This window comes from Antedon mediterranea, chromosome 6, assembly GCF_964355755.1.
Source record: "Antedon mediterranea chromosome 6, ecAntMedi1.1, whole genome shotgun sequence".
In the NCBI taxonomy this organism is placed as follows: domain Eukaryota; kingdom Metazoa; phylum Echinodermata; class Crinoidea; order Comatulida; family Antedonidae; genus Antedon; species Antedon mediterranea.
Genome location: NC_092675.1, coordinates 4,397,007 through 4,418,723, shown reverse-complemented (window position 1 = coordinate 4,418,723; position 21,717 = coordinate 4,397,007). Strand labels below are relative to the sequence as shown.

The following is a 21,717-nucleotide window of genomic DNA, read 5'->3' as shown; positions in this document are numbered from 1 at the left end:
TTCATGAGGGGGTCCCCAACTTATGTACGAAAAAAAAAATCGCAGGCGGGCTCCTGCAGTTCAAGAACCAGACCTCTGCGGGTGTCGAGGTTCATAACGCCCGTACCACCGGTGCCGGTGGTATCGTACGCGCGCCATCCAATGATGCGCGTAATCGTCATTGTGCCAGCTTGCGTGTAAAAGTGGAATACGATTCACATAACAGTACAAAAACAAAACAATGCATAAGACTTAATATGACTTTTTCAAATGTATGTTAAACTAAATCTGCACGCTTATTATAAAAAATGCATCTGCCAAAAATCAATAAACACTAACATTTTATTAGCCTGATATTCATATTTGCTTTTGCAAGCTGACTATTATTGTAAACTATTTTAAAAATGAAGAATTTAGAATTCCTATTTTAAACAAAATATATAGCAGAAATAAGCGAGAAACATGTTTAATAGAGTCTACAAGGATGAGAAGTTCACTTAAAAGGCATAGTTTGCATCGGGCCGTGATAGAGGAAAGCTTTAATACGATACACAACGTACACTAGGTCTATAGAGACAATGCAAACTGTACAGGTTGAGAAAGTCATTACAAGCATAAAGCTTCTTAATAGTGAAAGTACTTTATATAATATTCAAAACACAAGAGAAGACCAAAGCATTCTCTTCAAAGTGTTCTCTTCTTGATAGGGATGTCCCCTGAATATTAGTGTTGATCATAATTGCGCCAATTCATATCATCAAAGTGACCAAAGTGGTTCTACTTTAACCAATCTACATCTTCTTCTTCTTCGTATTAGGAGCCAACTTCAGATGTAAGACTCTGCTCCTTCAACTCTGTTTTGCTAGCTCTACAGTATTTGATTGTGTGGTATTATTATATTTATTTATTATTTTACAGAGAGAAACTGACTCTCTTATTTATAATTATTATTTTCCTCTTTCCCTTGCTTCTCCTTTAACTTTTCTTTCTCTTCTTTTTTCTTCTTTTCTTCCCTTTACCTTTTCTCTCTCTCTCATCTCTCTCTTTTTTTTTACTTACTTTACTTAAAAAATATAGTCAGAATAGTCATAAGAGGAGCATGTAAAAAAAAGAGACGGGTTATTTAAACGCCGCTGACAGCATACTATACGGTACCTTTTGTCGTATGTACGCGTCGAGTTTGACTTTGTATTATTGATGATATTTTATAAAAGTAACTTACGTCATCTTTACTAAAGTCAAAGTTCACAACACAATTGTGAACGTCAATACGGTCAAGTCAAGTCAAGTCAAGTATCATTTATTATCATTTGTTTTATGAAAAACATAGAAATTCTGTTTGCTCTGTTGGCGGAGCACAATATCCAACGGACACAACACGAACTCAAAAACAAAAACATTACAAAAAAAAAGTGTCTACATGATGTTCAAGGCTCTAATAGATCCTGGAAAGAAACTATTTGTAAATCGTGCCTTATTGGCCTTAATAGAACGAAATCGCCGACCGCTGCGCATCAACTGGAACATACTAGAGGCCGGATGAAATCATCTTTGATAGCCACTGCCTTTTTCAGAAGACGATCCGAAAATATGTTCTCCAAAGGCAGTTGTGTAGATCCAATTATACGCGATGCGGTCTTTACTATTCTATTTAGGTCACGCTTTTCATTTTCGGTAGCGCTACCGAACCATACCATTAAAGAATACGTTATTACACTCTCTATAACTGACCTATAGAAGGACGACATTATTTCAGAGTTTATACCAAAAATGATTTAAGTCTACGTAGGAAGTAGATTCTTCTTTGGGCCTTTCTAATAATGTTACGTGTGTTAATATGCCACTTCAGATCATTTGAAATATAAATACCCAAGAATTTAAATTCTTCTACAAACTCAACTGATATACCATTAATAAATATTGGATATTGTACGGTAATGTACCTCTAAATAATAAAGCATACAAATTGCACATTTTAAACTAATAGATTAACTAAGTAAAATAGATATTGAGCCTTAATGAAATCACTAATAATATTTTGTTTTTAATTCTAAAATTATCATTTTGTGTAAATGAGAAACAAGAGATATGTTTAGTTACGCCAACAAATACAGGTGTCCAGTAAATTAAATATCTATGTTTGATCAATATAAATCAATAAGGACTCAACATAGTATGAATGAGTCATGTTTAGCAAGACGTACAGTGATCAAACATTATTAACCATTGCATCACATTTAATAGTTGTACCAGCAAAAGTGCGCTCGAGTTTATCTCGTAAATAAATTTTTGACTATACTGCATGCTGCATGTGTTGCGCAACAGATTTTTCATTGAATTGATACGGTTGTAGGCTCTATATAATACATGGGTCCTAAATTAATCTTTCTTTCTTTCTAAATTGTAAATATAGGACCTATAACGACACAGTATATGGTCTATAATTGGAGGGCTATCATAACAGTAGAAAAAAAACAACACTTTTGTGATTAGTGTATTTTAACGATTAAATACGCATACGCAAATTTTGTCTGATGAATATTCATGACGTTACAAGAAAGAGGTGAAAAAGTCTTAAAATGGTAAAATGTGAACAATTTTTACAAGTTATAGTTTTATTAAAATGTTGTTAGACATAAAATGTCAATGAATAGGATACCACCTATTAATATAAAGTCATGAAAATAAACAACCCTTCTTTTACAACACATTTCTTAAAATATAGGCAGTGGCCGTTACATTTGTGTGCCTAATAAATCAAAGGCATGGGCGTCGAACCTACAGCTACGACCATTGGTATTATTTGGGGAGCCAGGAAGGGTTTACCTGCACCCTCGATTGGTCAATTCACTTGCGTTGCGTTACGTCCTTGCGTTGCGTCGCTAGTGGGAACCACGCTTTAGAACGTAACGCAAGGACGTAAATGCAACGCAAGCGTTTTAACCAATGACAAGCGAAGTTATAGACAGTTAGCAATCACAAGCGAATAAGCCATCGCTTGTGATTGGTCAATTGACAATTCACTTGCGTTGCCGTTACGTTCTTGCGTTGAGTCGCTAGTGGGAACCACGCTTTACGCAAACTACCGTTACAGCTTTATTTTAATACTTTATTCTATGACTAAAAACAACCGTAGAAGGCGCTCGAGTCCGGGATGACTGAGCCACAACTGGTGCTCACAAGGGTTCAATTTAGACCATACTTCGGTTTGGGTTTAGTTTTTCCCCCTCAGTTTCTATTGTATGATCACTGCTTGGAGAGGTTTCACAACATAAAACGCTTTATAAATCCAGGATATTATAATATTGATAATATTCTGCGCACTCATGACGCGCCATACACACATATCCATTTCTAGAAATGTATGCACTTAATTTATCATGGTGCCCGTCCATTAGACCACATATCAAGACATTCATACAGATTCAACTGTCACTGTTCTCCAGTCGGGAATGATATTAACATACTTTGGAAGCTTTTACAAAACATGACAATTTACCAGACAACTATGAAATACAGGATTATGTTCTATATACCAAATGAGGACGAAAAATAACTGACACAATAATATAAATAATACAATAATAATCGTCTATTATTTTAATATATTTACACAACGAACAACGATACGGATGATGTATATTAAAAATTAATCAACGATCTGTTTTTTTTGTGACTGCATGTTTTTCAAACATTCATTTTACAGTGACCACTAATATTATTTGCGATGACTCTGCACATTTGTATTTAAAATTGATTGCTTTTAGAATTAACACAAAATAGACACTGAAAGAAGAATAATAATACCAAATACTATACATCCATTTATAGATTTGTGTATACTGCATTTTACTATTTATACTGTACTGTCTTCTAAATTCCCGAACCTTAAAATCACTATAAGATGGTGCCCGTCCATTGGACTAGTATATATAATATTAGCTCTGCTAATTTTTCTGGCTGTTTTACTTTATCGTTTTGATTTAGCTTTTTTCTTCTTTTTTTTTGTATCTCTATTGAGATCCAGCCACTGATACCCACAGCATTGTCATTTTTTCAGTAATTTGCCCTTGGATTAGTATATTTTAAAAATTCTGGCATAGAAGAAACTCTAAACTGCCCAGTGATTTATTACTGAATATCCAATTAATTAATTTTCAAACGATAAAGATGAGGACATTTGTGAGTATATATATATACTTTGTTATCAATTGCCTTGTTATAAATTTTACTGGAATTAATTATGTTTACCTCATTTTCTTGAAGGAAGAAATAAATGTTAATTTGAATTGAATTGAATTGAACTACTCATGACAATTGTTTCTCCTAATTATTTCATTACACAAATCAATGAATGTGCATTATAAAGAAAATCTCTTTTACAAGTATCTTTATGGAATTTGTTCACAAACCCAAAATGTAAAACATCTTACACTATCAAACTTAATGTGACAAAAAAATGTAATGTGTCCATATAGACATGATGATTTTATATCACTATCATATTTAACCATATCACTACCATATTTGGGTACATCACACTTTTTTGTCACATAAAGTTTGATAGTGTAGAGATTTACGTTTTAGTACAATGGCGGAACGTTTAATCAATGTAAACATTGGAAGATTTAACAAATAAGCACCACCTGTTATCCTATTGGATACATAATTAGAAAGTAAATGACGATGTAATATTACACACACATGATTATATAACCCAATTTCTCCATGATTATTATAGTTATTAAGGCTACGTCCACACCAAGCATGAATTCAGTCCAGTGGCCAGAGAAAAACATGACAAACAATTATAGTGTTAAAGAATAGCATTCATATTCTTAATATGAACAGAGTGCATAGGGACTTTCCATTTACTCCAGTGGTGGAGATTTGTTTTTTAAGACCCCAATATATACCTGAATTTGAAAGTACATTTAAAATGTTAAAATACAATTCAATTGTAAATAGTAACCTCAATAAAAATTAATTTTAAAAAACTAATTATTATATAAGAAATACAATAAAGTTTTTGATTAAAATGGAATTATCAATTAAAAAATATCATTTCATGATATATTTGTAAGAATGCATGCATAATTTTAAGGGCAGACAGTACTAATATACTACTCATGACAATTGTTTCTCCTAATTATTCTATTACACAAATTAATGAATGTGTATTTTTAAGAAAATCTCTTTTACAAGTATCTTTATGGAATTTGTTCACAAAACCAGAATGTAAACCGGGAAATCATCAAACTTAATGTGACAAAAAAAAAAAAATAAAAAAAAAAAGAAGAATAAAATGTTGCTATATTGTACTGTACAGTACTGTTGTTAATTTATCTTCTAAAGATAATAATATATTTTCTAGAAATTAAAACAATGGTTATCAGAAAGTGAATTAAATAATCAATTAAATAGGTAAAAATTAAATTATTCATATAAATTATTTGATATATGTGATCTTTGAAGAGTATTTAAAATTGAAAGAAAAAAGTTTGTAAAAAGTACATAATGATAAAAAATCAGTATTTGTATAAGATTTAATTTTACACAATTAGACAACATTAGCATTTGCAGCAATATTAACAAGCAGGTTTTTAAATATCAATTTGCATTAGTTGAATGCTAAACCAGTAATTCATAAAAAATATAAATAATTAAATTCTATAATCTTGCAGAATGATGAATAAGTCTGAGCAGCTTCAAACATTTTATACTGCCCTCGCTTGGTTATTATATCTTGGGTAACTTGGGGGCGCTAACCATAGGATTGCTTTGTTCTAATAGTTTACGTCCTTCACTTTTGTAATCGTAACCACAACTATGAACCTCAGCATATCGATGCGTGGCACAGAAGTTTCGGCCACATCTAGAATTGATAAAATAAGAAAAAAGGAGATTAAAGAAAAGGCAAAAGTGGGTAGAGCCTATGTTCTTATGTCTGCAAATTCAATTGCCAATTACTGGATGAGAAATGCTTTCAAATCAAAATAAATAACAAGCAAGCAAATTATAAGCAACTTGAGGTACTAACTTAACTGGGGTAATAATGTTAAGCGCTTAGAGGTTTCACAACATTAGGCGCTATATAAATCCAGGATATTATTATTATTATTAATGAAGGCAAAGTTAGCTACTTAAAAATGGAGGCCCACTTTAGTCACTGGAGACAGATTGATTATTTCAGCATCATAGAAACAATTACAGATAAAATACAATGATAGATACAGATAGATATGTAGACAATAAGCTTGTTCTTACCTGCATTTATAACTAGAAGCAAGACCTGTTTTTTTGTTACATAGAAAGCACCTTTTACTTGACTTTTTCTTGTTGGATGTCAGGGCTGGCTTAGATACCGGTGGTAATCGATGAATTGGAGAAACTAAGCATAATCAAAATAGAACATTTTATCTCTTGCATACTGTTTCATAAGATCTGTCTTAATTACAGTAAGTTTAAAATTATGTGTGGAAATCTTTTTTATTTTTGCATTTATGATTTCTGACGGTTCGTGACATTATTTTTTTTTTAAATTTCCATAAACTTCTGTTACCTACAATTAATTTAAATGACACTTTGATAATTCCTTCAAACTTTTTAATGATATAAATTAAAATTTTTAAAATTATTGTTTTTTAATTGTGTTTTGAAAAACTTACCAGTACCTATTCGACCATCACGACTGTTTAATCGATGCCGTATACTGTGGGCAGACTGAAGAAAAAGAAAGTGAAAAAAAATAACCAAATAATTCCTTTAACTAAGAACATTTTTATTGAAATATCTCATCATTTCATCCAGAATTTCTGTAAACATAACAATTATATCACTAAAGCTTGGTTTCCACTAGGACGCAACGCAAGGACGTAAACGCAACGCAAGTGTGTTGACCAATGACAAGCGACAGTTCGAATAATCCATCGCTTGTGATTGGTCAACTCACTTACGTTGCGTTACATCCTGTGTTGTGTCTCTAGTGGAACCAAGCTTAACAACAAGTTATGATTTTAAAATGACGATACTTACAATTAATGATTTGCGTGCTTCTGGTGTGGCAATTCTTTCCGTCCTCCGTGTATTTCCGATTCCTGCACTATTCATGGTTCGTGATAATGCAATAGTACCTGAAGTCACTCGTCCATGACCACTACCTTTACTTGTATGAGTGTCTCTTGCTTTTGTGCACAATATATTATTTATCTTACCCTCCTTGCTCGCTTGGTTCACTAGATTTGTTACCATCCGTGCATCAGAAGATTTTAACGTACTAAAATCACGTTTTGCACTCATGCTTTTATGATCTACATTTGATGCAGTTATTACGTTTGACGTCATTGAAGTGTTTGGACGAATGTCCTCTAAAACGTGTTTTGAACTTGATGGCAGGGTTCCAAGATTCGTGTAAGACCTTTTCAGACAAACGTCTTTTAAATTGTCTAATGTTTTCGCAGAGGTTCCAGGACTATTTAATTTAGTTTGTTTCTCTGCTCGAGAATGACTAGCGCCATCAATAGAGTCCGAACTACCATGAGTACGGCTGCTAGTCACAACCTGTTCGTTTATGGGTTGTGATAAAGTTAATGGAGGAAACATAGGTGCAGGTTTTACACCAGGATGTGGTTTCTTCTTTTTACTGGCTGAATGGCGACAACGAAAACTGCTTTTGGGCCGACCTCCTGATGGTGGTCTTGGTTGTGCCTTAGGTTTCTGAAATATGGATAAAAAAGTAAATGATTACTACTAGAACTGTAAATTGATGTATAGTATTGCTATCATATATGCTATTTTAAAGCGCTACTATCAAATTTTATGTGACAAAAAAATGTGATGTGCCATATATGGACATGATGCATATCACTACCATATTTTGGTATATCACTACCATATTTGGGCATGTCACACTTTTTTTTGTGAAACTAGTTTGATAGTGAAGACAGAGCTTTAGGCTTCCAACCAAGCTTAAATTGAATCTACTGTATTGCACCAACCCAAACAGCCTTTTTATAATCTACTACTGATTAAGGATCCTGCCACAGATCAATAACAGATCTATGCTTTACAGCTTCACCGCAATGGATGGTTGAATGCTTTGATATAAGTGAAATATATAAATGGATGAATATAGAATAATAGAACAATTTGTTTACAAGGTCATACACTTTTTAAAATAAGATTTTTTTTCCGGATTGCGTGGATAGAGGAGGGGCTAGATCTAGTCGAAAAAGGCAATAATGGATCATGACAGTTAAATGGTTCTAACACCAATCTTTTTTTTTAGAATCCTGTAATTATGATGATTAAAAAAAAAAATCTTATCTAATGACTTACTTTTCTAGAAATACTCATGTTTTCCATCTTAGCTCTTAACAGCTTCATTTTATTCATTGTCACATCATTCTCTTTCAGTGCTTCTTGTGAAATCACTGGCTCCTGCTCCTCGTCATCAACCATGTTGTACATTGATGCTCCGCTTTTAAAATAAAAACAACACATCATGTGTCAATATTTGAAATATCATGTGAAGAGGTGTATCCTACATTGGTATAGAGAGTATACAGTATTTTACTGAGAAATCTGGGGACGAATTAGTTATGTTCTTAAGCCTGAGGCAAGGTCCTCATCTATGTCTTTGCAAATTATCGATTTGACTATAAATAACTATTTGAAAAGAGTAACGAATGCTGCTAATAGTTAGGTGTTGTGGGTTTTTTTTTCTTGTGTTTTGCCTGTATTTTTTTAACTTTATTTATATTTCTTTGTCTGGATACTGGGCCCTCTGGGCCCTCTTTGACTGAAGATGTCCCTCAGTATAAAAAAAATCAATAAAATAAAAATCATCTCAATCTCATTAGAGTTAATAATTAAACAGAAATGGAACTACCTTCTATGGCCAACTTTTAAAATTAAATTATATTGAATCAAGTAAAGGAAAATTACCTTAAAGACTCGGATAATGGAGTCAATGTGCCATCTCCACGATCAACGACTCGGAAAAAATTGAGTTGATCACCTTCACGGAAGACTAAAAGTGTAACTTGTCTATTACCAGGAACTCGTTCCCATATTTCTTCCTTGTTGGCTTCCATGTACTCGGCCATTTCCCGTACAGCCGGATCTTCCATTGGTACTTAAAAAGTATTTTGTAACATTAGTGGTTTTTTGTTGGTTTATGGGTCAATTTAGTTGATAAACAAAACAGCATAATTTTTTATAACTACAATACTACTGTAATTGTTTGAGTCCACAGGCCTTGTCTTTTGAAAATTATAGGTGTGCTACAAATTGCACTCCTCAATATATTCAGGGGTGCTGTAGGTGTGCTGTTTGTATTTTGGTGTGTAGAAGTTTACCAAATTTAAGCGTGTTGTAAATCACACTCTTCAAGGGCGGTTTAGGAGTGTGTTATGTGAGTGACCGCACTCGCTCGCCTTAAAAGACAAGGCCTGAGTGTCCACCCTGGGAATGGATAAGGTAAGCACTAAATTTGTGAGAAATGTTTATATAAAATGATACATTCGTGTACAAGTCACTTGATTTCAGTATCAAACTCCTTCACTAAAATAACTTACTTCTCCTTGTATTGATAGGACCACCTCTCATTGCTAGAACCAGTTTTAAAGTACATCCTCCACTTATTCTGTAAAATACATTACAACAATCACTAATTGTTACGAATTACTAATAGTCACCACAGTATGCACCTATAAGGAATAGTTTGAAAGATTTATCTAAAATTATCTTGTAATAACAAAACATTGATTGAAACAATACAATCAGAATAGTTGATAAATTATCAAACAAATATTAATAATAATATTAATTAAATCGTGGCTGGTAGTAGGTTATTCCCTGATTTTCTAATGATTTTTGTTCGTCCTATAGGATGGCAAAAATATGCAGTACAGTTAGTACTATAGTTATATTCAATATCAATTTTGCATGTTATACCACCTACAGAGTGAAAGTATGTTTATCAACATACGAATACCAGCAAGGGGTTAAAGTGTGTTAGTGAGGAACAAGACGTTAATTGTGTTGTTAAATGCTAAGTTTGTCGACGTCAAGGCTAACAAACTGATCTTTTCAGAAAATGTTTCTATTCCGGGCACAGCATTCCTTGATCGACTATAATTGTGTTATGATTTTATTACACTGTAAAAATACTTCTAAACCAACAAAGTAACCAGTAATGTATAAGTAAATATTAAACTTATTTTATCCATAGTACAGTATCTACATGGGTTTATTAGTTGCATTTAATGGCTGCACTTGGAATAAAAGTAATCTTTACCATAATACTGTAGTATAACTACAGTACTGTATATGGAACAAGGCTACTGTATCTAGATATGATAACTAATTAAGTAAGTACTTTTCAGTAATTAAGATTAATGACCGGACTAAATCAATGCTAGCTACTACAAAAACAATTGGTTGTTTGTTGTACAGTTTAAAAACTAATCTTCTGCACTATTAGTAGGCTGCACCTGGGCATGTAAACAGGCATATCTGTGTGACATTTGACCAGTGTAAGGAGGTCTCTTTGTGGGGTGCACTGCTATGGCAAAGCTCCGGGAGGTTGTTTTAACAGGGCATAGTCCAAGTACTTCTTGTATACAAATACACATTATTGCATGCTATAATACGAACTATATTCATTGACAAAGAATAGAAAAGTACCATAAAATAAAATCCATTCAAAGAATCAAAAGATAAAAATGTATTGTACCATACAAAATGTTCAAATTCAGGAGAATTTCTATATATTATAACAGTAGGCCTACTGTACTGTACTTAATACATGAGATTAAACTTTTGTATATAAAGTATTTAGTATTATTATGTGCCCCTTATTTTACAACAAAAAATAAGAAAATCAGATTTGATAGATTAACATTGGAAGTTAATATGTCACAAAAATTCACACACATCTGATTGAAAATAAGCTTACCCATAATCATGCAGACAGTAATCATCTTCAAGTTCCACTGATTTCCATATAAGGTGTTGCTGATTAAGAGGTATACCTACACATGTAGTAAATAAAATAAGAAATAAAGCAAATCTGTTCAGCAGTTCTTATGCAAACACTAAAACAATTTTTTGTCTTAAAGTTCAAACATTCTACTGTAAGCGCCTTGTTCAAAAGCATGACAAAAAATTCATAACTTCTACCTCAATTTTATTGAAAAAAGAAAAAAATCGTCAATGAATAACAACTGCACAATAACCAGTTCATAAACAAATATATTATTATATCAGTAGAAAATAAAAATCATCAAAAAGTCAATGTAAATTATCAATATCAATAATAATCAAATTCAGTTAATTCATGTTTGAAAATTTAATGTGAATAGACGGTATAGGGTAAACTAAAACATAGGCCTAGTATATAATGATAATAAATACTGTATTACTGTACTTTGAGAAGCCATGAAAAAAACCTACTAAAAAAGGTATGTTTCATAGGTATTTACAATTTTATGACACTTAAAAAACGTATGATATAAAACTTATTAATTAATAAATGTAGACCCAGCCTTTCTTATCTATACTACTAGAGCCTAGGCTCTACTTAAAATGATTGTATTGCCAGTAGTTACATGGCATTGCAATCAATCAAGTCTCTATAACAACAAAATACACATTTTAATATTATAAACAAACCTTCAAGACGTTGTATTTTGGCTTTCACTGAAATAACAGTCTCGAAGGGTGAAACTCTCAACTCAAACACAGTTCCAGTCAAAGTTTCAACAAATAACTCCATCAAGTCAGCATACTCGGAATAGTCTATATAATCCATACTGTTTAATTAATATAAGTTCGGTGTAGGCCTACTTAAAATATAAAGCCTATCAGGCACTGATCATAAGATGGGAGGAGACACATTGTATGTCACTCCCTACCATCGTTAACCAAAACAAACCGCAGGTTATCCAAGCAAATTAGCAATCCAGCGAGCAGCCGGCTTACTCTCTGCGGGCACGGTCGACTAGTGACTGACTAGCTGACTGGCCTAACTAGCGTTCCTTCCATCGCGTTAAAATCGTACCAAATTGTTTTAAGACCATGATAAAGCTTGTTCAATGGTAGATAAGATATTAATTTAGTTGTTCACAAATGTTCAAGTTCTTTTGAGCTTTCTTTACAATAAAAATGAACTTAGAACAGGCGTTTCTCTTGTAATGTTATTCTTCACTGCCCCGACGATTCGCACACAGGTATTTGGTAGCCATGTTTAGAACCCGGATTGAGAGCATCTCCCAGAGCAACCAAGATCAAGTGACCAAAATAGATTCACACGCAGGTACTTAACTGCATTCTTAGTACCGTAGATACACAACGTATCGTTAAGTCAAGCATTTACTATTAAATAAATATTAGCCTACAATAGGAGATCGTTTCTGATTCATTAAGATTCTTGACCATTTTGTTGTAAAAATAAATAATAAATACTGTATACACCTTTAGATTAAATATTGAATTTAATTTTAAAATTACTCTGTGCAACTGAAAGGATGTAGACACATTTAAAATAATACATTTAATCATTTTATTAATATAAAATATTAAACCTTATGTTTAATAATACTATACAGAAACTATCATTTTCAGAGTTTAATTTCATGTACCAGATTGGTATGCAAAAATGGTTGACATTAGTCTAAGCTGGTTCTTTATAAGGAATCAATAATATTTTCAATAATTTCATGTACCAGATTGGTATGCAAAAATGGTTGACATTAGTCTAAGCTGGTTCTTTATAAGGAATCAATTATATTTTCAATAATTTCATGTAAAATAAAATTAGGCCGGTTCGGTTTACTCGCTAATCTTGCAAATCATTTGTTGTGTTTCTTTTGCAACCTTTCTTTTCGTGATTTCAACTTAGCCAAGAACTTCATTCGGTATGTGTACTTTCTTGGATCGATTCCATACGCCTTAAGTCTTGCATCGGACACGTCTATACCAGTATTCCCAATTTTTCTTCTACCTGATAATTCTTGACGTCGACTACTCCGTGATATTGCTCTCTCGTTCCTTTTGTAAAGTTTATTCCTAAGGTTTTTCCCAGTTTGATTTGCCATAGAATTGTAAGATTTGTTCTTTCTTTGTACATTTGATATTTCATCATTCCTTTTACTCTTTTTGGAAATGTTTTGTTTCCTGATTTGTTTTTTTTCTAATTCTTTTTTACAAAGTTTAAATTCTTTTTCATTAGCTTTACTTGTATCTTTGTTTTTGTCTACATTTGTATCTATTTGGCTTTTCTTAGTTTTTGAGTGTTTATGATTTGATTTATGATTTGATTTATGATTTGGTATTTCTTGTGCGTCATTCTTATCGCCATCTGAAGGTTGATGCTTAGTAAATGCTTTCTTTTGTTTAACAAACTTCTTTCTTGGTTCTTGGCTGTCTTCTTCAACGTCGTCAGATCTGGAAAAAAATATATAATGTCAAGTACAAATGATTTAAATAAGTTGTTTAAAAGGTGTAAAATAATATTCGCCTAAAATCAATCCTCCCCATAAAAAATTCAACTTAGAAGAATTGAGAAAAAGAAGTAATTTTATGTAATGCCCTATTATCTGAACCTCTGTCTACACAATCAAACTAGTTTGACAAAAAAAGTGTGATGTGCCCAAATATGGTGGTGATATGCCCAAATATGGTAGTGATATGACATCATCATGTCCATATATGGGCACATCACATTGTTTTGTCACATAAAGTTTGATAGTGTAGACAGAGCTTAACTACTGCATAAAATAGATCACTGAGGCCATCAATAAATCAGACAGTTTTATGTTGTTTTTTGGAGTCAGGTTTACAGAATGCATTTTAGAAAAGTAAACCCATTTCTACTTACTTATCAGAATATAAACTGGTGAATACTTTCTTGAACTTGTCGGAGTATTTAACTTTGGCAGAATACGCTTTTAAGTCTTTCGTTTCTTCAGTTTCTGACCTACAAAAAAATATAAATAAAGATCCAAACATTACGTTTCTTTTTTTTCCTCTTGTGAATATATAACAAAAACGGTTAATGTGTTTGCTGATACACAACTAATAATAAAACAAGAGCAGACTAATTGATCCAGCAGACAATTCAGCTGTGATGCAAATGAGATGCTTTTTCTGGCAAGTTAGGTACTCTACCTGTACTGGCATGTTTTCTTCAGCGACGCCCACTGGTTCAACTCTTTCTCACGTGCATTCAAGATATTGTCTGTTGTCAAGCCAAAATCGTTGGCAATGACATTTCGATACTTAAACCGGCACGGTATACCTGCTATCATGTCTTCGTAATCAAGTTTGTAATATTCATCTACATAATCATCAAACGCCCCATCATCTAAAAAAAAAATATCAATAAAATTAAAAATATCATTATAAACTAACTACTCTAAACTTGACACAAAGCACAACATGTTGATTCATATGAGGGAGCTTTTCATAAACTAACCCTGCTGCTACCTATGCATATTGTGTCAAAGGTCGTCACCGGGACCTAGAACTCACAAAACTGAGGAATCAAATCAAAGAAAGGACATCCCAATGCATACAATTAATTAACATGACATATAGAGTGGGGTTGTGGCTTGGTGGCTATAATGCTTGGCTACCAAGGGTCATGGGTTCAAGGGCTGTCAGTGTCAGGATTTTTTCTCATGTAGAGCATCTTGTTTGTCTTTGTGAACAGGATTGCTACCTTTATTAAAAAGGATAGTGAATGAATTTGCTTATGGTTATCCTTGTCAATTTGCCTAAATATATATATACAATTATTTGACAGTATTATTTACATATAATTTACACAGTGATTTATATATATATAAAAAAAGTTCCTAAATTAAAAAAAAAATAATAAAAATGTGTAGATTTTAGTTTATTCACCTGGATTAAAAACTGGTTTCTTGTGACCAACAGCTTGTGCAAACTTTGAAGCACGCCTTCTCTTCTTTTTACCGGTCATTCTAGTCATCTCTTCACCAAAGTCTGTCCGAGATGGCGGGGGAATATAATCAGCATCCATCTTTAGAGAAACCAGAAAATATTATTTAACATATTACATGGCCCTGTTCGTTTTTGATGTAACTCTTGAAAGACCATGTTTTAAAAACATTACATTATATTATAAATATATAATTATGTTTGGTGTCATATCAATCACTGTTTTTGGTTATTAAATCAAGATAGATTAAAGCTTTGTCTACACTATCAAACTATTTTGACAAAAAAAGTGTGATGTGCCCAAATATGGTAGTGATATGCCCAAATATGGAAGTGATATGACATCATCATGTCCATATAACATTCTTTTGTCACATACACTTTGATAGTGTAGGCAGATCTTTAGATTGCTACTAACATTAAAATGACTGTCTTCGCAGTGTACATCCTCTTCTACATAATCTTCATTTTCATATTCTTCTCCATTCCATTCATCCCAATTTTCTGTAAATAAAAATACATAGATATTTCTAATATTGATCACAGACATATAATCAGTCTCCTGATAACCGCCCAAGTTCCCCGATATTTTGTGTGATCTTGCGTTTCCGGGTAAAGGTACGATAGTGAAAGAATTAGAAAATATTAACACAGAAAAACAATAAAACTTCTTAAACCAACCTATTTCTAATTCATCATCATTAAATTCTGGCTTTGTTTGATCGTCACATTTTTCTTCATATCCCTCATTAAAGATTTTCTAGAAAACAAATACATTTAAATACTTAAATGAAACAAGATATTAGGTATAATAAACAAAAGAGATCTCGCACAACAAACAAAAGTGCAGTACTTTCAATTTTCACAAACGTCTGACAAAAGTTTTAAAACATTACCTTCATCAGTTTGTCGTGTTCTTCAGGATCAAAATCACCTTCTAAATCCTCATTTTGAAAGTGAACAGGAACTGATCCTGTTACATGCCTTAGCTTATCTAGTTTTTCCATGATCTCTTTCTTCTTCATGTTCTTTAACTGTTTCAAGTCTTCCTTCATTCTTTGTTTTTCCTATTTATTTAAAAGTATACCACATTAAAGCTCAGGTACAGGCATGAATTTTAAATATAATATCTGGTTAATTGTACATAAATCAAATATTTGTAATGGAAATTAAGATGAAAAAACATGAATTTCCCTTAAAATTGTCAAATACAAAATTAAGAAAAATTCTGCTATAAAAACCAGGAAGACTTTTTTTTAGTAGTTAAACTAATGTAATAACATGTATGGTGACTCCCTAGAAGGTGAAAAAAGATGGTGGATATACGGTGGATAATTTTTGCTATAGCATGTTGTAACATCTAATAAAGTGGGAACCGACGACGAAACAGTGCTGCAAACATCGCAGGTTTGATTTCACGCAGGCGGGGGAAAACACAATTATTAGAAGGGCATTTTCTTACGTTGAGTAGGTTGCGTTACGTTGCGTCGCTAGTGGGAACCAAGTTTTAATTGAGTAGGTTAAGTAGGAAAAACACACAAGACAAATCTACACAGTTTAATAATAGAAATACCTCTTCTTTTCTGGTCTTAATTTCTTGTCTTTTATCTGCTCTCTTTTTATCCTTTCTTCTTACTGAATCAGCTACCGTTCTTGGGTATCGTTTAATCTGTATTGTGTCAATGACATTTAGCTTATTAATACAAAAAACTATACATTCATCTTTTACTATAGCAAGGATGCAAGTTGGTGAGCACAGATACCCACCTTCAAAGTCTGCACCACCCAGCCTAAAGCCCTGTCTACACTATCAACCTTTATGTGACAACAAAATGTGATGTGCCCATATATGGAGACGATGATGTCATATCACTACTGTACCATATTTAAGCATATCACTACCATATTTGGGCACATCACACTTTTTTTGTCAAACTAGTTTGATAGTGTAGACAGAGCTTAAAGATAATATTCCAAGACCTTCGGCCAAAGTCTTTAACACAGCATCAACCAAAGAAATCTCATGATAGCTCAAAGTACTGTTTCTACCCACCATTCCTGTCTATTTACATCCATGCTATAATAATATGGTTATATACCTGACCCAAATTTAAGCAATTATAAGTTCAGTTAACATAAAAGTAAGTTATATCATAAGTCAAATTTTTGAACTAATCATCCTCATGAAATTAAGAAATTTAAAACTTACGAAATCTGAATCTGGTTCCTCAAATCTGAAATTGTACTTTCTTTCAAAATCTTCTTGTTCGTCAAGTAAACGTTCTTCTTCTGAGAATTCTACTTCGTCTTCTGCCAGTTCATGGAAGTTTGGTACACTACAGTAGTAGATAAAAATAGATATAATACATTACACCATCGTTGTATACTATACTATTTGATCACGTTCATTTATTTATTTATTTACAGTATAACTAGCTGTCTCACACTTGAATAAAAACCCTACTTCCTTCTCAATGACATAAAATTCAGAAATTATTCTATTAAGAAAAAGAACAAGTATAAGTACCCTCTGAAAGCTTCTTCTTATATTTATGCAAATTGACAAGGATAACCATAGGAGAATTCATTCACTATCCTTCTTAAAGGTGGCAATTCTGTTCACAATACAAACATATACACAATTCTCTACATAAACAAAGTCTTATTACAAGTCTTTCGGAGTGGAGTTGTAAATTGTCATTGGAAAAAATCTTGACATGACAGGACTTGAACCCATGACCCTTGGATTGTTAGATGAGCATCATAACCACCAAGTTACAACTCCACTCCAAGAAGTTGAAGAATATTTTTGAGCAGCACTCATTGTCAATACTATAGGCATACTTACTTTTCTTCACTACCTTTATCTATATAGCCTTTATTAAGAATATAATCTCGTAGGAACTTCTCACCATCATCCAATTTGGGATCATTCCAATACTGCTTGAGTGCTTTCTGGGGTAAAAAAGCATTTGAAATTGTAAAAATGAAACTCAAAATGTGTATATGTGTATAACCAAGTCAATATGGTAAATAGCATAGCAAATGTCTGTAATTTTATTATGAACATACAATGTTTTGAAGTTAAGATCATACCATTTCTTGAACAGGGGCATCAGTTTTCTCTCCTTGGTCCTTTAACCAACTTACATAATCTGCTTCTTCTTCTTCCTGTAAAACATGTTGTTCAGTTATAATCAACAACCAAGTAACTATTTATATTCAATTTCCATGTTTGATTTTTAAATTTAGTAACTTACCTTTTGTTTATCAGATTTTGGCTTCTTTTGAAGTATTGCTTCCTCCTCTTCATTACCACTATCTTCTAGTGCATTTTTAAAACTATAAAACAATAAAATCAGAAATTATTTAAATTTAAATTTCAACTAGTTCTTATCACGCTAACCCTTTAGCTCTGTCTACACAATCAAACTTGTTTGAACAAAAAGTGTGATGTGCCCAAATATGGTAGTGATATGCCCAAATATGGTAATGATATGACATCATGTCCATACATGGGCATATCACAATTTTTTGTCACATAAAGTTTGATAGTGTAGACAGATATAAAAAAAAAAGATCCATTATTTAGTACTTGGCCATGTCATTATGGCAATCAGATCTAATGATCAACAAAGTTCTTTATCTTGGGGCTTCAATAAACCACACCAGTATAACCAGTAGATATTAGCCCTGGCCATGACACTTTGGTTTTCTAAAATGGTCAAACCTATGGCTAGATAATGACCTCACCTATCTTTAAGCATCTGCTGTTCCTCTACATAACTCGGTGACCATGGTCTTTCTTCTTCATTTTCTCCATCCTCATCACTATCACTCATTTCACCATTCTTCTCCAAAATCAACTTGCGCTCCAAATCCTTGAGATACATCGGCTTGTCTTTCTTTGTCTTGGTTTTCGTCGGTTGTACACCATCACTTTCTGTGTATATTTGAAAAAATTATAATCATCATTTCATTATTTATTCGGTCTATTTCAGCATATACATAACAAAAAAAAATTGAAATTGGGGAGACCAGGGCCAACCTAAGTGAACTTAATCATTGTAGCTGAGCCGGTTGATCTAACCTCAAAGTCGGTTTACACATAAAAAACACAAAATACAGTTAAAGCGAATCAAAATGAATGAACTTTTCTAATGAAGGCTGATTGGCTTTCTAGGACTGCAGCATCAATGATCTGGGAAGCTGGTCCCAGACACGGGGTAATCTGAAGACTATAGTATGAAAAGAGCCTGTGTCCTTGATGGCGGAAGTACAGGCGATCATAATTTGTCCTCCAAAATAAATTATTGCAAATACAGTAGCACTTCTCCTAAGAGACATCAAACGAACGAGGGTAACTATATTTTAAGGGGACAGTTTGTTGGGTTCCAAGAAATCCCTTTAATAGGGGTTTTACTTTAGATTTAATATAAAAATTTTAAAACTGTCTGGGTCAATAGCTAAACAGGTTAGTTGAAATGATAGAGCTGGTGTTGATGAGTCCACTGATTAAGTATAAAAAGAGTAGCACGAAACGTATTTAATGTTATCACCTACTTTACCTTTGTAATCATAAAAGATTTCATCTTTCTTGTAAATTCTTGGATCATGGCTTTTTACATAAGACAGAGTTTTCAGAAAATCTCTTTCTAATTGAGGAGTTAATGCCTATGGTTTAAAATAAAAACATTAGAAAACTATAATACAATACAACACTCCTTTATTTTGTTTGCTACAGAAAAAATCATAAATTATATTTATGTTAGTCACTCATCCATCTCGACTGGGTAGAAATATTTACCTCATTCTATCAGTCCTAACAATAAATAACAACCCATAATTTTGACGTTAAAACATTATTGTTATTTTTGGGGGTTTTTTTTCACAAGTCACCTGCTGCCCTTCAAAAATGTTTTGTGGCCCCAATTTAGACCGCACCCAGTCCATACTGTAGTTTGCGAATCTAAAATCTTCTGGAAAGTCATATGTGGTATGAGCAAATCCAGTGACTGACCACACCAAACTGGACCAATTATTTTCCCAGCCTTTCATTTATAACATTCTTTTTTTGTTAAAGTATATGACACTGATGAAAAATACAAATTTTACAAAATCAACTTTAGTTGTAAAAAAAAAACTCAGTAGTTGTAAAAAAAAAAGAAAATTGATAAAATCATGATTTGAAACCAGGGCTGTTGGATTTGTAAACAAGATCAAGTTCACAAATGATTTACCTCCGCATCTTCATCCTCAGATTCTGAAGAGCTGGAAGACTGATCAACAGCATCCTCTCCGTAACGATCTTTCACTATTTCAAAGTCAAACATTAAACCAAAATATAAAATTAAAAGCATAATAAAATCATTCACTGAATGCAGAAAAGACATTAATTAATAATTTATATAAATGAATATTATTTCGCCGTTGCTAAAGATACGGTACCGTATCCATGCTTTTAAAAACTAAAGATACGGTAATTATAGAGGGCGCTTCCGTTTGCTAAAAGTACTGTAAAATTGCATTCCTAAAACTCGTACCTAAATATAATCTCTCTTAAATTAAAAACAAACAAAAAAAATTTAAAAAAAGACGTCAAGAAGAGTATCGAACCTGCAACCCCTTAAGCCAAAGCCTCATCACATGCCCACTAGGCTACACAGCTGGCTTGCAGAAAACCAATGCAATAACCTATTTGATTAACATCCACATTACATAGCGCCCTCTCACCGTACCTTTAGTTTTTAAAAGTATGGATACGGTACCGTATCTTTAGCCATAACGATATTATTTAGGCCTAACTAATATAAGACGAAGTGTTAATAAAGAAGAAGGAATATACTGAGTATTCAATTTGTGTCTTTTGCTGCTTGCATTGCAATAATTAAAATTACTTAACCTAGCCTATGCTATATAAAATATTATCGATATCAATGTATGTCACTTCTAGGCCCAGGCCTATACACATCCTTTAAATCCATCTAAAAAGTCGGACGCACGGGAACCTCTTTCCTTGTCGTATAATAATATATTTCATCCACGAAGCCGGCCTACGACGAGCCAAGCCTAAATTTTCATTTCATCAAACGTATTGCAGATAAACCAAACACGGATTTGTCATAATATTCTTACGTTTCTGAAGCTCTTCTTTCCTTCTCCAATTGTCATATTTTTCTGCAAAATCAGTATTAATTCTGAATTCCAAATCTTCGTCCTCCATCACCAATCACGTTTTCAATTCCACCATGTGTTAACTTTTTTAACCAACCATCAAAACAACCCAATAGAGGGGGCTAATCAGTTTAAGCTAGGAGAACAATCAAAATAGTGAGGATGTACATACAATTTATTCAGGTATTGTCAAATTTGAAATCCTTAGAATAGAATACGTTCCAATTGCGACCAAAGGGTTTTGGGATCTACTACTGCTGGAAAAAAACAGTTAAAAAAAAGAAGGAAATACTATTACTAAGCACAATAAACAAAAGTAGAAAAACTTCATAAATATTCATAAAGCCGAGAATCTTTCAGTAGAAATACCAAATTCATTTATTTTATATTAATTTCACGTCTTCAAATTATAGTTTCAGTTGTGACGACATTCGACTAGCGAGTCCATCAATAATATCAACTAAATTATAACAATGAAAAAAACAAAATGGAGGACAGAATTTAGAAGTTACTATTAAAACATTTTACTTTCCACATTGTGACAAAAAAACCAAAATAATACAGAGGCAGTCACCCGCTACAACAAGGGTATTTATG

At 32.7% G+C, this 21,717-nt stretch overlaps 2 protein-coding genes across 3 annotated transcripts; both read right to left on the bottom strand.

Moving 5' to 3' along the window:
- Positions 1-5,507: 5,507 nt before the first annotated feature.
- Positions 5,508-12,403, bottom strand: LOC140052155 (AN1-type zinc finger protein 4-like). 2 transcript variants are annotated; one of them, XM_072097592.1, is made up of 9 exons: positions 11,656-12,403; positions 10,940-11,015; positions 9,558-9,625; positions 8,926-9,115; positions 8,317-8,458; positions 7,015-7,695; positions 6,654-6,702; positions 6,247-6,370; positions 5,508-5,854 (listed from the first exon to the last, which is right to left on the bottom strand). In XM_072097592.1, the coding sequence occupies exons 1-9, from the start codon at positions 11,792-11,794 to the stop codon at positions 5,719-5,721; spliced, it is 1,605 nt and encodes a 534-aa protein (XP_071953693.1). In that variant the 5' UTR covers positions 11,795-12,403; the 3' UTR covers positions 5,508-5,718. The 2 variants fall into 2 exon arrangements, with proteins under 2 accessions (XP_071953693.1, XP_071953692.1); XM_072097591.1 differs by having other exon boundaries at positions 6,648-6,702; positions 11,656-12,394.
- Positions 12,404-12,577: 174 nt separating this feature from the next.
- Positions 12,578-21,210, bottom strand: LOC140051195 (protein KRI1 homolog). The gene is made up of 16 exons (XM_072096331.1): positions 21,082-21,210; positions 20,187-20,260; positions 19,515-19,620; positions 18,700-18,889; positions 18,207-18,288; positions 18,043-18,117; positions 17,795-17,901; positions 17,156-17,282; positions 16,520-16,615; positions 15,843-16,013; positions 15,628-15,706; positions 15,365-15,450; positions 14,890-15,028; positions 14,152-14,347; positions 13,862-13,960; positions 12,578-13,428 (listed from the first exon to the last, which is right to left on the bottom strand). Exons 1-16 carry the CDS (start codon positions 21,167-21,169, stop codon positions 12,834-12,836), a joined length of 2,310 nt encoding a protein of 769 aa, XP_071952432.1. The 5' UTR covers positions 21,170-21,210; the 3' UTR covers positions 12,578-12,833.
- Positions 21,211-21,717: the final 507 nt, after the last annotated feature.

Excerpts from the sequence above, each read along its gene's own strand:
- LOC140052155 (XM_072097591.1), bottom strand. The coding sequence starts at position 11,794 with ATGGATTATATAGACTATTCCGAGTATGCTGACTTGATGGAGTTATTT. Across the intron at positions 9,626-10,939 it reads TACTGTCTGCATGATTATGG|AATAAGTGGAGGATGTACTT; the intron begins GTAAGCTTATTT and ends TGTATTTTACAG. Across the intron at positions 5,855-6,246 it reads GCTTCTAGTTATAAATGCAG|ATGTGGCCGAAACTTCTGTG; the intron begins GTAAGAACAAGC and ends TATCAATTCTAG.
- LOC140051195 (XM_072096331.1), bottom strand. The coding sequence starts at position 21,169 with ATGGAGGACGAAGATTTGGAATTCAGAATTAATACTGATTTTGCAGAA. Across the intron at positions 15,029-15,364 it reads GCGAAGACAGTCATTTTAAT|ATGGATGCTGATTATATTCC; the intron begins GTTAGTAGCAAT and ends GTTTCTCTAAAG. Across the intron at positions 14,348-14,889 it reads GAAACCAGTTTTTAATCCAG|ATGATGGGGCGTTTGATGAT; the intron begins GTGAATAAACTA and ends TTTTTTTTTTAG.